General features: G+C 38.7%; 1 protein-coding gene across 1 annotated transcript in view; it reads left to right on the plus strand.

The window, feature by feature from the left end:
• Window positions 1-17738, plus strand: part of C3H1orf87 (chromosome 3 C1orf87 homolog) — a 72716-nt gene that overhangs the window by 34561 nt on the left and 20417 nt on the right. The window contains exons 7-8 of the mRNA XM_045546429.1: window positions 2692-2857; window positions 9639-9736. Of these exons, the coding sequence (XP_045402385.1) occupies window positions 2692-2857; window positions 9639-9736 (264 nt within the window). The remainder of the gene's footprint in view (window positions 1-2691; window positions 2858-9638; window positions 9737-17738) is intronic.

The raw sequence follows: 17738 nt of genomic DNA on the forward strand, positions 1-17738 counted from the left end.
AGAGTTATGTGCCTCACTCTAGGAAAAAGGTAGAATTTCTTGGAAAAATATCCCTGGGCCAAGTGCTTGACTTGATTCCCTTCTACAGTGGTGCCCCTTTTGACTTTGATATTTCATTCAACAAACATTTATTGAATATAAGCTGCTTGCCAGGCCCACTTTCCTGGACACGGTGAATTCCACGGTTGGCAAAGCCCAGACTCTCTTTCTAGAGCTCATAGTCCAAAGAAAATGATACCACTCCAGTGAAATGTCACTCTGGGAGGAACTGTCCTACTGAGAGCCATAAATCCCTAGAAATTTTTACTAATCAGCCACCATCCCTCACATAATACAGATCATGAAATGTTGGCCCTGAGAGGTGAACACAGAGCCACTCACTGGCAGGTATGGTCTTATGAGTCCTAGACAGGGAAGCCTTTGCTGATCCCTAGACTAGGTAAGAGGTCTTCGTTTTCTGGGCCCATAGTCATTCCCCTCCACAACAGTCCTTGTATTTGTAATTATTCATTTAATATGTGAGGTTGGGAATGGTGTCTGTCCTGGCCGGCTCTGGGTCTAACATAGTTCCTGGCGTATGAGGGATGCTCAATAAATATTTTGAAATGGAATTGGCACCCCAATTATCTAAAGAGCTCACATCACTTCACTTGCAGGGACACCTGCATATCTGCTCTATAAAAAACAGTGCATAAAGACATCATTTTGACTCATCAGAGAATGTGCTGCTTTATACAAACCAGACAGTGTATTTGTAGAAATGCAGGACCGATGGCCTATAATAAAGCCAGGCTCTTTGTTAGTTAATGTGCTGCTCAGGAAAATCCCCTCCCCATGTTCTGTCAGGTAGAGCCTGACAGGGTAGCTCTGTGATGTTTTAAAAGGTTCCAACATTGCCAGTGGCAGCAAGGGTGGCAACAGCTCTCATCTAAGTTAGACCAGATGAAATGAATTTCTGCAACAGACTTTCTAAGAAACCCCACCAGCTGCAGTAAATGGGTTCCATACAATACCTGCCCATATAGTACTCAGTATACTGAACCAGAGGCCAGAGCCTCATGAGTGTCTGCCCCCCAGGAACTGGCACTGCAAGAAAAGAGGAAGGAAAACTTCTGATTCAAATCTGAGACAGAGACATCTGATTGGCAGAGTCTGGGTCATGTGCCCTAGCAGCAAAGAGAGGCTGGTAAAGAAAATAGCTGGCATTCTGCTACCGTGACAGGTGGACTCTGTCTCATGAACTGGAGAACTCTTCAGAAATGGGAAGGGAAAGCAGAAGCTGGAGACCAAAGTAAAGACACATATCCATTATCCCTTCCCTCTACCTAACTTTTGGAAAATATTATATATTATTAAGTAGTTCAGAAAAGTATAATTTGGGGCCAAAGCCTGTGTAAGAGTCACAGAGCCCAAAACAAGAAGAAGAAAGAAAGAGAAGAATGTGACCTTAAAAAAAGTTATACGGATCTGAAACTAATCAGTTCCAGGTACTGTACAAGATCTCTAGGGAATAGTAAGGGACAAAACAGACTTGGCCTCATAGAGCAGTCTACTAGGGAAGTCACACTTTAAACAATAACTAAGTAGATAGAGATGTGATTGCAATCATAGGGGGACCTATTAAGGAAGAGAACAGGGTGCTATGAAAGAGTATGTCAAGCAGGGGTGTGTTAGAAACAGACCCGAGGGCCAATTATGCACACCTCTTCCCAACTCCTTACAGAGGTGTCTCATTTGAAATCAGCCATGGTGGGAGTATTTACACCATGAAAATTGGCAATGCAACAAGTTAGGGATTTATCTTGGAGAGCTGGTTGTTAAAGATTTACCAGCACACCACTGAAAGGAAACCAGTTTAGATGAGTAGAGGTTGGGGGAAATCATAGACTGGACCTCTGGGGAATTTGGCATTTAGGTTGAGGCAGTGGAAAATAAAAAAAAAGCTTCACAGAGGAAACAGTAGTTCAGCTGGATGTGGAGGGACAATAAATTTGACTGTTAAATGAGTAAACATCTCAAATTAGTTTCATAAAATAAATGATTATGACCTTTTTTCACTCTGCTGTTTTTTGTCTATTATTTAAAGTAACAAGCCAGTTAGATAAACCATTTTAATAATTATATACATTTGCATGCCAGACTGTAAGTAAATAATTACTCCCAAACATTGCTGGGTTTTCAGATATGAAAAGCAGAGTCAAGGTTAATGCAGGAAATTCACCTGATTTAGGATTTCTTCCTACATAAGTTCCCTGGTTACAGGGTTCTGGCAAAATCTGCTTTGTTTGCTTTGCTTTGCTTTTCTTGCGGCAATGGACAGTTTGAAAATTTGATTCTCCATCGGTAATTGTTGAGTTAAATAAAAGTAAGATCAAGCAGGTAAAAGTAAACTACTCTATTTTTTTTTTCTCTCAACCTGGAAAAAAAGAGCTAGAAAGATAAAGACTTTTGGTCTATGTTGTAGTCCTATTGGTTGTTGCCTCCTGGGGAAGAAACTGTAGAGCTCACTCAGATGGAACGGATTTGAGTTAATCTGTGAAAGTTCCACGTGCAGGCCCATGGCCAGGTTACCAAGACTGAGAAGGCCTTAGTGGTGGGTTCTCTGGTTCCACAGTGTATAGCAGAGTTGAGAGACATAGCTGCTATGAGTGGATCATCTTCTCATAGCCTCTCCCCTGCCCCTGCAATCAGTACTCCATCTCAAGACTCCAGCTCACAGTCAGAAGTGAACAAGAGCCTCTTGGAGATTTTGAAGATGGCACTAAAGACAACCAATGGCAAACTCAACACAGAAAACCTCAATCTGAGTTTTCGAAAAGAAGACCGCTCATTCTCTGGCTGCCTCCCTCCACCCAAGGTAACAATAATTAGATTTCAGATTTGTTCCTCTCTAAAAGGCTACTTGAGGTCACTGGGTCTACAGTAATAAGGCACAGTGATGATCTGTATCCTGCCTGTGCATTGCATTACACAATTGTTTGTGTTCTATGCCTAAGAGGAGAAAAACAAAATAAAAAAGGAATTGTGAAATGTGCAGGAATTGTGAAACTGGTCCAGGAATTACTTATATTGGGCTATGTTTTATGTTAAAAACAAATATTATGGCAATAACCAAATAATATTTTGCAATGGAAAACAAGTATTTTTCCAAGGCCAAATGTTCATTTCCAGCACACTCTCCCAGGTTCCAGTGAGATCAGCATGTGGTATCCCATTCCTTAGGAACACCAAATTCTAACGACTGATATAATTTATTGCTGATAGAGATTGGCATGCTGTTTTGAAGCATTCATTAACAATGTAGATGTGTTCCATGGAAGAGGATCGAGAACCATATTAATTCATGGATTTTCTGTAGCCAAACAAACCCAATGATAAGGCTACCTTGGATACAAGTGAAATAACAATTACTACTATTACTATAATGCCATTAATAATACCTCATTGCCACCACAATTTATTGAGTTCTTATTAAGTGCCAAGCACTGTGCTAATTTTGTACAATCAGCTGTACAAAGGCAAGACTTATGTGTGTATGTGCATGTGTGTGTGTGAGTATTGTACGTGCAAGCATGTTTCACAAGAAAGACAGAAAGAACACTGAAGGAGAGTCTACATGTCACAAGTGGTCTTTACTATGTTCATGAGAAGATCTACGGAAATAGACTAAGAAGCAGCAATTCTCTGTTAGATTACAAACCACATAACAAAATGGTGAAACTTGAATGTTCTCAGATGATACTCATAGAATGGAATATACACAACTTGAAAATAAAACATATTTACTAAACCTCCTTGCATCTTAGGTTTTCAACCGGAAGAACTTAGTTCTCAATATCTACCTCCTGCATCTATTGTGAGGATTAAGTGAGATAAATATGTGAAGGCACTTAGCATACTATCTGAATTATAAGGCCTCACTAAATATTAGTTTCCTATCATTCTTACAAAAAAAAAAAAATCAGTGCTGGTGAAGTTCTCACTTCAGAACAGCCTGAGGGAGGAGAATCTTTCCCATGGTCTAGTGATGGCCACATACAGCACTGGCTATCAGGGCAGACCTTAATGTTCTTCCCCCCACAGATGGTCCTAAAAGCTTAACTTTGTGGTTCAGATCCAAGTATATGGGGCACATTTTCCTTGAAGCTGGTCTGCCTTTTGTGAGCCATCTGGCATCTCTTAAGACATCTGGAACTCACTCAAAGTATATTACAGTTCTGGGAGGCGTGTAAAATAGAATTTTGTTTCCACAGAACATGAGGCAAATTGAGGCCCAAGGGATATTGGATACAGGAAGCAGGAATAGTCATACCCCACCTACCTTGCTTCTGAACACAGGACTCTCTCAGAGTGAACTGGGAAAGGCCATGTATGAGTTAGAACGGTGTTTTTAATTGTTGTTTTTATATTTTGGGGTATTTTTTTTTACCAAGAGCTCTGAATCTCCTTGGGGTGCAGGAAAGAGAATCACAGAACTTACTGAGTTTCTCATGAAAGCTATGCACTGTCTCTCCATAAAAACAAAAAATAAAAAAATAAAGCACATGTACACAGCCACCAATTCAGAGGGTTTATAGATAGATTATCTATAGCTTCCAAGTTAAATAAATCCAGTCTTAAAGATAATCTATGGGTCTTGTCACTCAAATCAATGGAATTTTGACCATTCACAAAGAACAACAGAGAAACATATCAAATATCTGTCATCTTCATTTTGTGGACTCAGTCATTCTGTTCCTCTAGCATGTCTTTGATGCAATGACGGCCTCTGACATAAATTTATTTATTCGCTACCCTGACCATTACCCAAGTCGGGTATAGACTCAATAGGGCTGTAGAACCTAAGAAATTCCCATGCATGCAGGCTCAATTTAACCCCTTTATACATAATCTATGTTCTTCGCCTCTTGAACTCATCCTTTTTCTGCTTCATTTCACAAACCCCTCCCAAACTGCTCCTAGACCTGCCTTCCAAAAAGAGCTAGCTAGGACGCATGTTGCTCTACCTCTCATTACTCTTGTTTATTTTCGTGCAGCGTCCTAATTATCACTTGGAGGGAGTTCCATTGCTGAGATAACTGGAGTTTGTGAATGTGAAGTTCATTCTTGCAGCAAGACTTTAGCTATAACACTAGTTTAGCGCACCAGTACTGTAAAAGCTCTGTAAGACCGTCTTATGCAGTTTGCCAGGCTTCTTTTTCATATTTATTTGTTTCTGTAGCTGTCCACTCTGCCCTAAAACTATAAAAAAAGATTTTTGCTAACTTTGAATCATTCCCCTCCTCCAGTGCAATAGCCATCTATCGGATCAATATGACACGTTTAATCTATTCTTGCATTTGACATAATAATGACTCAACGTGTTCTGGGCATACGATAGGCACTGAGAACAACAGACTTTTATGATTTCAGTTCCTGATTTCTCCAGGAGCTCAGGGGAAAGGCATCATTTTAAACATGTCATCACAATTCTGGGTGCCAATGCTGTGATGACAGTAACTTTGAACACAGAGAAGGAACACCAAGGTAGCTTATCTTGAAAGCTCTCCAGAGAAGATGAAGCAAACACTGAATCTTAAAGGACAGGCAAATTTGGCAAAGAAGGGGAGCAAAGGGGCACAGGAACAGGGAAAGAGTCAGAAAAGGCGTTCTAGGTAAAAGGAACAAGGTGAAACTTCATTGACATGAGCAAGAGTGTGGCTAATTCAGGAAACTGTAAGTACCTGTTCAAGTTGACTTTAGAATGAAAAGTAGGAGCCAGTTTATAAAAGATCTTTCTAAGGAGTATAAATTTTATCCTGAGGGTCCAAAGTCATCACTGAAGGATATTAAACAAGTGAATGATACGCTCAAATTAAAAAATTGAGAAAAAAAGAGCATTCTAATAGAATTTGGAGAACTGGTTAGAGGTAGGCAAAACTAGGGGCAGATAGACCCTTTAGAAGGCTGTTTCAATAATCCAGGCAAGAAATTATGAGGGTTTAAACCAAGGCAGTAATAGGAGGGATGGAGGCATTCAGGGTGTAGAAAAGAAGATCTTGATAACTAATTGGATATGGGCCCTGAATTAGGAGAAATCAAGAATAGCTCCCAAGTTTCCAGCTCTGGCAACTTGGTGGATGGTGGTGCCATTCTCCAAGACCGGAAACAGAAAAGGAGTAATGGGAGTGGAAGGTAGAGGAATGGATGATGAGTGCAATTTTGAAAATATTGATCTGGGTAGAGACGTTAAAGCTGAATAATGATTTAAGGCTCCTCAAATACAGAGTAGAAGTCATGGGAGTAGTGAAGATTACCCAAGGACATAATGGAAAGTGAGAAGGGAAGAAGCTGAGGGAGAGCACTCATTGTTAAAGACAAAGTGGATGAAGAGAACTCAACAAAGGAGACTTGAAATAACCAAAGGAGACATGGGAGGGGTCAAGAAAGCCAAAAGGAAAGAGAGTTTGGAGAAGGGTGGCATGATCAGCTACATCCCATGCTGCAAAAATCAGTCCTATAACTAGGACTGAAGAATATTCATTAAATTTAAAACCATGGAGGTTTCTAGTAACTCAGTAAAGAGAGTTTAAGCAAAGAGATGGGGTAAAATGCAAATGGAGCTATACCTGGGGAAAGAGGGTGGTGAGATACTGTGCACCAGTCTTTCAAGGAGCATTTTAGGGAAAGGAATATTTCATATGTCATTTTGAATAACATAGATATTTTATTTACTTCTTATTAAAAATATTTCCTTATTAAACAGAAGAAATTGCACATAAATATTTCTTCCTAAGGGTCATCATTATGAATATTCATGCTTTAAAGGATTTTAGTAATAATCCTGAATAAGATGAAATGGCTGTGATTTTCTGGTAGGTGTTTCTGTTGCTCCTCTACAAGTGTCAGCAGTCAGTTCTCAGCAGCTATCAATCAGTCAGCCTCTAGGAACCCTGATGTACTATTCCTAATCTGCTGTTCATTTTAGCCTAGAGCAAAACTCAATGTTGCCAGAAGTGAGTGATCTGTTTTTAGACTAACCTCTTGATATTGATGTTTAAAAATACATCAATATGCTCTAATCACGAGGATAATTCAGTTCTCATTTATGGAGTGAAATGGTATGATGTGACCAATTTCTACCTCTCTAACTTTGTTTTTTACTAACCTCTACTCATACACACTCCACTCTGCAGTGACTTCAACTCATTCATTCACTCCCTCATTCATCCATGCATTCATTTATTCAACAATTATTGGCCATCCTAGGCAATGGTAATAAGAAAATGAATGTAGCTCAATTCCAACCCTGAGTAAGCCACTGCCTTGTAGAGACGCTCACCAAGTAACAGACAATTACTGCCCAGCGTGAAAAGGGGTATAAAAGGATAGCAAAGTGGATACTGTCAGAAGACATGCCATTTCTAAAAAGCAACATGGTCTTTCTCACCCCTTATTTACACACACTTTTCCTCTGCCTGGAATTCTCCCCAACTCCTTATTCTTCTGGAAAACTCTATTCATTTTTTTTTTCATGTTTCAAATCAATTTTTTTCCTCCTTTTAAGCTTCCCTGACAATACACCTCTATACCTAGGAATATGCAGGTTTCAAAGCCAGATTTGTTGTCTTTCCTTCCACAAAGACAAATGAAGATGAGTCTTTTCTTGCCATTTTAAAATGTAGGTTTTATGAGTATTCAGGTGTGATGAGACAAGCCCATCAGGAGACAATTGCCACTGAAAAGGTAGTTCGTTTCTCACAGTTGCTGAGAGGAAGGGGCAAGCCACACCACACTGGGCTACAGAGGGAAGGACCAGGGCAGCCAGGAGGCAGAGCAGAGTGAGGGGCAATGTGGGCATGAGCCTTTATTGTGGGTTTCTCAGGAAGAAATGGACAAAGCAGGGTAAGCAGGTTTAGGATTGGCTAGTTGGAATAACTTCAGCACCTCTGTACCTGGCCCTGGGGTTATTAGGGCAAGGGAATAGTGGCTTTATCAGAGCCCCAATAAAGGAGATGGTTGTTGTAATGGCTTTGCGTAAGTTGGTTTGCATATGAAAGGCACACTTTCAGGAAGAGTGGTCTATCCTGGGTCAACAAAGCCCTAGGATGTTAAAGCATCAGTACTGAAAGCTATGCTTAATACAGTCACTATACTGAACTTCCTCTCAAAATAGTAACAGTAGCTACTAACACAGTTTGAATATCCCTTATCTGAAATGATTAGAACCAGAAGTGTTCTGGATTTTAAATTTTGTCAGATTTTGGAATGTTTACATATACATAATGAGATATCTTAGAGGTAGGACTCAAGTCTAAACACGAAATTCACTTATGTTTCATATACACTTTATACACATAGCCTGAAGGTATTTTTATATGCTATTTTTAATAATTCAGTGCATGGAACAAAGTTTGTGTTAAGTACTTATGTGCAGAATTTTCCACTTGTAGTTTCGTGTCGTTGATCAAAAAGTTTTGGATTTTGGATTTTCAAATTAGGGATGTTCAACCTGTAGTTAGATTTGGACTAAATAGCTATTTAGTAGCTACTATTTTATTATTTATTTAAGTAGCTATTATTAGAAATGTCTAATTTAGTGTATAGACTAAATTAGATATTTCTTTTTTCCTTCCTGCTTACCTTCCTCTGTCCCTCCATTCCCTCTTCCTTCCTCTATACCTCTCTTTCTTTCTCTGTCTCCCACTCCTTTGTTTCTTCTCCTCTCCTCTCCTCTTTCATCTATTTCCCTTCTTCCCTCCTCTCCTCTCCTCTCTCCCTTCTCTCCCTCTTTTTCCTCTCCCCTCCCTTCCTTCTTTTCTTCATTGCAACAAATATTGACCATATGCCTACTAGGGGCCAAGCACTATTCTAAGTGCTTATTTTATCACGTAATCTTCACAGAATCCTGGGAAATAGGAAATACTGGTCTCCTTTAATAGATGAAGTAACTGGGCATAGAAAGGTTCAGTAACTGCCCAAGGTCACACGGATCACAGGCAGCAGGTCTGGTGCTCTAAATGTCTATTTGAGTCCAAAACTTACATGCCTAACCATTATTCTAAATACACAATACAAGCTATCACATCTCTAAAAGTTTAAACTATTTGAATCTAAGTACCATCCACCCACCAACCTGAGAAATGAACTGGTTTGTAAGTACTTGGGAAACTGCAATGATACGTCATCCATTCATGTAACAGATATGTATCTGAGCATCTGGTTTCTAGATAAGTTCCATTATTTGACATTAAGGAAAACTTAATCTCTCTAAGTCTTGGTTTCCTCATATTTAAAATGTAAATGTTAATATTAACCCTGCTAATACAACAAACTTCTTTTGTAAATCAAAGTAGATGATCCAAAAATATTATGCAATCTACCTATATAATGAAGCATATATAATTCCTAGGCCTTGACCCATGGCTGACAAAAATATAAGGTCAGCATTTCAAAGCCCAGTGGTTTCTGAGTAACAAACTAAAAATTTGCTGTTGGTAAGCATAAACATTCAGTTAGACATTCTTGTCCTAAATGATATGCCAATGGCACTCCTAGGTGTTAATTCTTTGTCAAAATCATATAAGTTCTAATTATTGGAAAGAAATTCAAATATTAATTTTATTCTAGTAAAACTTCAAATCTTTTTTAATTTGCAGGTCAGGGCTATATGTGGGAAGCATGGATTACATCTGACTTTGAGTCTGCTGGAAACATTGCTTAACCATCAAGATTTGGGTTACCAAGATGAAATAAAGTAAGTTGAGTTTTGTTATGGACTAAATGTTTGTAACTGCCTCCAAACTGATATGGTAAAGCATAACTCCCAGTGTGATGGTATTAGGGGGTGGGGCCTTTGGGAGGTAACTAGGTTTAGATGAGGTCATGAGGGTAGAACACCTGTGATGGCATTAATGCCTTTATAAGAAGAGGAAGAGACCACAGAGTTTCGTCTCTCTGCCATGTGAGGATATAAAAGAATGTAGTCATCTGCAAGTCAGGAAGAGGTTCCTCACCAAGAACTGAATCTGCTAGCACCTTAATCTTGGACTTCCCAGACTCCAGAACTGTGAGAAATAAATGTCTGTTGTTTAAGCCACTCAATCTATAATATTTGTGATAGCAGCCCAAACTGACTAAGATAAAATTTTTATTCATATGTTCTTCTGTTAGGATACCAAACACACAGATCTGTCTGTAGACTAGAAGTTTTATGTGTAAAGCAATCAATGTCATCGCTTGATTAAGTTAAGAAATATTTGCTTTTATTAAGACCAAAGGGTCTTCTTGGCCATAAAAAGACAAAGCAGGAAACTTCCACTTTCAGTTATTACAGACTGCCAAGGACTAGATTTACCATTCCACCTTAAACATCTGAAAACTAGAACAAACTATATGAAGCAATGGTTTTTAAGACATTGGTCATCAAGCAGCATAGAACAGTGATTCCTGAGAGAAGAAAAATAGATGAGGTGAGCACACATTATTGCACGGGAAGGAAGGATTCAAACAGAACCCAGAATTCTCCCTGAGTTGAACAAATAGACTTAGAGTACAGGAAGGTGAAAGAAATTGGAATACACAGTACAAAGAAGCAGAGTGGAGAGAAATACCCAGGAGTTCTCTCTGGGGATTTCTAGGAGTCACCCCTGAGTCTTCATGTGAGTACTGGCTAACATACCTATTTGAGGAAAACACCCAAGCCCAGGGAAACACCAAAAAGAAAGAGGTAGAAATATTCTGAGATCTCACATAGGGTTGGGAATAGTCCATGTTTCTACCAGACAGTAAGGATCATTTCCCTAACAGATGTGGCATTGAGTGGCGACCTTAGAAAGCTATTGTATTGTAGTGGGGACAAATTACCCTGGACAAACTCAATAAATCTTAAAAGCTCTAACAAAACTTAAAAATGATCTAAATGTTTCTGAGCAACTTAACTACCTCTAAGAAAAAAAGCCCCTCAATTTCTAAATTATAAAAATCCTTGAAGAATCAACAATATAAAATTCATAATTTCCGAAATTTTTACAAAACTTGCCAAGCAATAAAAGAAGTAGGATAAGTATGGTTTATTATTAGAAGAAAACCAGTCAATAAAAGCAGATTTGTAAACAGCACAGTTAATATATATAATAAACGAAGATGTTAAAGGAGTAATTATAAGTACACTTCACATGTTCAGGAAGGTATAGGAAAGCATGAACAGAATGAGAGATATGGAAGATGTAAAAAAGGCCCATATAAAACTTTTAAAGATGAGAAATATAATATCTTTTCCTCTAAAACAAATAACCCCACTCTAATAATGAGAAAAATAATTAGACAAATCACAATGAGGGATATTCTATAAAATACCTGACCAGTGACCCTCAAAACTGTAAAATCTATCAATATATTAATATCAATATTGGTCCATTAACTGTAGCAACTGTACCATACTAATGTAAGATGCCAATAAAAAGGGAGATGGGATGTGAGGTATAAAGAAATTCTCTGTATTATCTTTAAATTTTTTATGTAAATCTAAAACTATGCTAAAAAATAAAGTTTATTTTTAAAATACAGTGTCTAAAAGAGAAATATTCATGATGGTAGCAACAGAAGATTAAACATAGAGTAAAAAAATAACTAAACTTGAAGACATAGACACTATCAGGGCCCAGCACAGTGGCTCACACCTATAATCCCAGTGCTTTGGGAGGCCAAGGAGTGAGGATCACTTGAGCCCAGGAGTTTGAGGCTTCAGTGAGCTATAACACCTCTGCACTCCAGCCTGGGTGACAGAGTGAGACCCTGTCTGTAGAAAACAAAAGGAAAAACATACACCCCACCATCTAAAGTAAAATTCAGTGTGGAAAAAAATGAAGCAAAAATTAACAGAGCATCATTGAGTTTTGAAACATCAGCAGCAGCCTAATTCATGGGAAGTTGAAGTCTCAGAAGGGGAAGAGATGGGGGAAAAAAGAATGTTGAACAAATAATAGCTGCAATTTTTCCAAATTTGTAGAAAATTATAAAGACATGTACTCAAGAAGCTCAATGAACTTTGAACACAAGAAATTTGAAATAAACCATACAAAGCTTCATTATAATCTAATTGCTTAAACCAGTGGTAAAGTAAAAACCTTAAAAACACAGAGATAAGGACAAATTACAATAGCCCCCCCTTATCCAAGATTTTTCTTTCCACAATTTGTTACCCACAGTCTAAAAATATTACATGGAAAATTCTGGAAATAAGCAGTTCATAAATTTTAAACTGTATATTGTTCTGAGTAGCATGATGAAATCTCACATAGCCCTGCTTGGTCCAGCCTGGGACATGAATTATCCCTTTGTCCAGCACATGTATTCTGTACATGCTACCCACTCCTTAGCCACTCAGTAGCTGTCTTGGTAATCAGATTGATTGTGCTATCATAGCCTGCTATCAATTAATCCTTAATTTACTTAATAATGGCCTCAAAGCTCAAGAATAGTATTGCCGTGAATTTGAATATGCCAAAGAGAAGCCATAAAGTGTTTTCTTTAGGTAAAAAGTTGAAAGTTCTTAACAAGGAAAGAAAGAAAATCATATACTGAGGTTGCTAAGATCTACAGTAAGAATATTCTTCTATCCATAAAATTGTGAAAAAGGAAAAAGAAATTATTGCATAGTATCTATAGGATTTGGTACTACTTGTGGCTTCAGGCATCCACTGGGGGTCTTGGAATATATGCCCCAGAATAAATGGGGATGACTGTAATTTCTTTCTTAAATTTTTGGTAAAATTCACCAGTGAATACTTCTGGGCCACGTGCTTCTTGTTTTGAAATGTTATTAATTATTGATTCAATTTCTCTAATTAGTAAATTAACTCTGTCTTCAGAATATACCCAGAATCTGGTCACTCTCACTCCCTCTATTGTTACTTAACCACACTCCATCCAAGCAAGCATGATCTTTCTCCTGGGTTTCTATAACAGCTTCCTAACTAAACTCTGCTTCTACTCTTATACTTACTTTATGCTGCATTCAGCAGCTGTAGTGATCTATTTAAAAACCTAAAACAGTTCCTATCATTTCTCTGTTCAAATCACTATGAGAATACCTTATTTCACTCAGAGGGAAAAAAAATCAAAGTCCTTCCACAGCGTTCTACATGATCTGTTCCCCATCCTTTGTCTGGCTCCACCTAAAACTGTTCCAGTTACACCATGCTCCTGTCCTCCTCAAACACACCATGCAGCCACCCTGCTTAGCACCTATCCTTTGAATGCTTCCTCCACCCAGAATGCTCTTCCCCCAGGTATCCTCACGCTAACTCCCTCACCTTCTTTATTTTTGCTCATATGTGTCCTTGTCAATGAAGCCTACACTAACCACCCTTTTTAAAATTGTAGTCCCCATCTTTTCTCCTCCTTAACCTACTCTTCTTTTGTTTTCTTCTATATGCTTTTCAACTTCTAATGAATTAGGTAAGTTGCTGATTCATCATGATTATAGTTATTACCTTTCTCTCCCTGTTAGACAATAGACTATGGGGCCTTGAGGCAGGCAGGATCTTTGTTTTATTCACTGCTACATTCCAAGTGTCTAGAGCAGTGCCTGGCACAGAGTGGGTACTCAATAAATATTTTTGGACTTAAACTGAATTAGGGGAGGAATAGAGTCTCAAAATACTCTCAGGGATGCTGATACATGAATTCTGCCCAGTCCCTAGCTCATGAGCAAATTGAAGGAGATCTTTCCCAACCACCTTATTAAAATCAGATTCCTTGTGCTGTACTCTATCATAGCTCCCAGTCATTTTATTTTCTAACATTTATCACTACTTGTATATACTTGTCCACTTAATGTCTACATAGTGATCTCCATGCTAGCAAGGAGCATGACTGCCTCACACCATATCCCCAACATCTAGCTAAGTACTTGGCACATGGTAGGTATACAGTAAATATTTGATGAATTCATTTTTTCATTCATTTAGCAAACATTTATTAAGGCCTAAATTTATTAAGGCAAGCACTACTACTCTAGACACTAGGAATATAGATATAAATAAAAACAAAGCCCCTTCTCTCATGAAGCTTATATTCTAATGAAGAAGAGAAACAATAAATAAGTTAGAATATGTGGCATATCATATGGTGATAAGAGCAATACAGAAAAACAAGGAAGGATAAAGGTTGGAGAGTATCAGTGCATGAATAAATGAATGATGGGGTCAGGACATTGAGCTTAGCCAGTGAATTTCCACTGTGTCAGCTCTGGACACGGAAGTCTCCCTTCTCTAAAACTTTGGGGATGGCTGAGTGAGGATGAGGGGGATAGTTAAGCTGGAAAAGCAGAAAAGTAAGCTAAGAGCTGAGTAGAAAACCAAAAAGTTGAAATTGAGAGTCCCAAAAGGCACCAACATAAAGGGGACAAAAGCAAGTAGCAAAGTTCATATTATAGCTGGTACATAATAGAGAATCAATAGATATTTGTTGATTAAAAATCGAGGTCCAGAACCAAGATTTCAAGAATTGGGATCGTGAGACCAAGAGAAAACGGGGAGTAAATGAGGTTAGGCTACTTATTATTCTATCAATATTCTCAATTCCTCACTGTTTTTGTGTAGATCACAGAAGCACACAGACTTCTTTATTCACCTGTCTTTGACCTTTAAATGTTCAAGGACATCAAAACCATGAGAACCAAAGAAGAATTGCATTTACAAGAGATAAACCTGTTTCATCCTTAAGCAGTCATTGGCTAAAGCTTCTTCTGTTGAATTAAATCCATTCCGTTAAGGGCTTTGTATGCAAACCTATATCTTTAAGAGATTAAAGATGCAATTTAGACACACATTTTAAGAGCTGAATGCACGAATCATTATTTTAGTACATATTGTCCATTAATCTGCTGTTCAATTGGGAACCCATTTGGAATGTGGCTGCTTGCTAATTAGCAGGATTCTAGTGCTGAGCTGCTTCCTGATTAAATGTCCTTTAGAATCAATAAAACATCAGGAGGGATTATGGTGATGTGGGATTAGCACCATCTAACCAAATAAAATGAGTTGTGTTCCCTTCTTAAACTGTCATGTTGTGAGAGCTGACGAGAGGAGCAATTTTGCAAACCCTGTTACAAAGTTGTTGTTGTTTTTTTAACATTGAGATTTGTTTTTTGCCATTTGCCTAGCAATTAGCAGAGACATTAGTGAATGACTGCCAGGGTAAGGCGATTTTGAGAAAGACTTGATTATGATTTCAAATCTCTACTCTGAATCACCCTTTTGTAAAATGAGTTCAGGTTGTGTTGGATGGAAATTATTATCCGTGTTCTTGGCCAGGAACATGTAAGTCAGAATTAGCATTTAATGTTTCTGTGACTTTGCAATAAATGGTAATTAAGGAGGGCAGAGAGAGAACAGGAGGCAAACTAATACTCCAAAATTGTATTGGCAAAATTAAATGCTTCAAACCAGTTTAAAACACATGCACACATGCCAAATTGTGCTGGGGGAGGGGATAAGTAATGAAGCCGCTGTGGAAGCTTCATGAATAGGGTAGAGCAATTGACATAGCCACAAGTAGGACTTATCATACACATCTGGCCCATTATTGAGAGTGCAATTAAGTTAAAAAGGACTGGTTTGCTAATCCCAGGAACAAGCAGAGGATTTTAGGAGATAAAGGAAACATGAGGTGTCTGATTCAACAATTACTTTTTAAAGGAAATAGGAAAGTGTTAGGTATAAGCTATTAGAGACGTGGTTATGGATCTTCCCACTGGCTGAACCTTAGAAATTGGTTCTAGAAATTGGACCTGCTTTTTGTCTTCCAAAGAATAATAATAATATAGATATTATTAAGGGCCAACATTTATATTGTACTTACTACATTCTAAGTAATGTTCTAAGTGCTTTATAAATATTAACTCTCTTAATCCTTGAAACTGTCCCATGAAGTAGGTACTATTATTTTTCAAAAGAAGAAATGGAGGCACAGAGGCACAGAGATGCTAAACTAACAAATAACTGATAAATGGATTCATCAATAAGTCAAATGCAGGCTCTCTAGCTTCAGAGTCTTGGCTTTTAATCACTACTCTATACCAACTCTCATACAAGTCCTACAAAACTCGGAAGCGTGTAAGATAGTGTCTAGGCACAGGGGCTTTGGGCAAACGGCCTGACTTCCAGAGCTGGCTTCACCCTTGAGCTTGGTGCTAAACACAGTTCTGGATTTCAGTTTAGTATCACTCGCCCTCTCCTCCAGGAGCCAGGAGAAGTATACAAAAGGGGGAGGCTTTAAGCTCCAGGGGCAGGTATGATCCAAAGAAGTCCAGGTCCTAGAAGCAACTTCTCACCAGGTTAGCCATCCCACCACCCCTCAGCCCCCATCCATGGCAAAAGGCAGCATGAACTCTGGAATCATATAGTCCTAGATGGAAATCCTGGCTCTGAAATACACCAGCTTTGGGAATTTGGGCAAGTAAGGAGTTTCTCTTAACCTTAATTTTCTCATCTGTCAAATGGAACAATCCTTTTGTCTACATTTGAGAGTTTATTGCCTCTATATCAGGGAAGGGTTGCATTTCTCCCAGTTTACTGGAAAGTTGGAGGAATTCAACTTAGACTACATGAACAAGAAGGTGAGAGCACAGTAAGACAGTGCAGTGGAATGAGCATCCCAGCAGCAGGGATAAATAATGTGGCCAAAATAACCTCCTGACTGGAGAGGGTAAGGGACTGATGCATGTGCACCTAATATCTTTGAGGTATGGTGCTAGATGCTCTACATGGCTACATGGCATACTCCCAACAGCTCCATGAGTTTGTTTTTCTTTTAGATCCTCTTCACAGATGAGTTAACTGAGGTTTAGAGACCTTAAGTAAATTACTTCTAAAAGTTAGCCTGCTTTGTATTGTCTTTGTCCCCATTAAGGGCTGAAATGTGTCACCCCAAAATTCATATGTTGAAGCTCTAACCCTTAGTACTTCAGAATATGACTGTATTTGGAGGTAGGGCCTTTAAAAAAGTGATAATTAAGTTAAGATGAGGCCATTAAGGTGGGCCTTAATGCAATATGACTCATGTCCTTATAGAAAGAGGAAATTTGTACACACAAAGAGACACCAGGGACACAGGTGCACGGAGGAAAGACCGTGCACAGAGGACATAGCAAGAAGGTGACCATCTGCAAGCCAAGGAGAGAGGCCTCAGAAGAAACCAACCTGCCAACACCTTTATCTTGAACTTCTAGCTTCCAGAACTCTGAGAAAATAAATTTCTGTTGTTTAAGCCACAGTCTGTGGTATTGTTATGGCAGCCTTTCTTAGTCCACTTGGCTTATAAACAACAGAAATTTATTTCTTACAGTTCTGGAGGCTGAGAAGTCCAGGGTCAAGGCACAGGCAGATTTATTGTCTGGTGAGAGTCTGTCTTCTCATGGATAGCCATCATCTCACTGTGACCTCCCACGGTGGAAAGGGCAAAGGGTCTTTCTTAGTCCTCTTATAAGGACACTAGTCCCATTCCTGAGGGCTCTGCCCTCACGATCAAAGCACTTCCCAAAGACCCTATCTCCTAATACCATGGCAGTGAGGATTTCAATATATGAATTTTGGGGAGACACAAATATCCAAACCATAACACAGTCCCAGCCAACTAAGATAGTTTCTAAAGGCTAAAACCTCACTGGTAGTCTCCTTCCTATCTGTCTCCTCCTTCTAGCATATTCTATTCCCCTTGGCTAGAGTAGAGGATTACAGGATTCTGAAGGGAAT

This window comes from Lemur catta, chromosome 3 (genome assembly GCF_020740605.2).
Source record: "Lemur catta isolate mLemCat1 chromosome 3, mLemCat1.pri, whole genome shotgun sequence".
NCBI lineage: Eukaryota > Metazoa > Chordata > Mammalia > Primates > Lemuridae > Lemur > Lemur catta.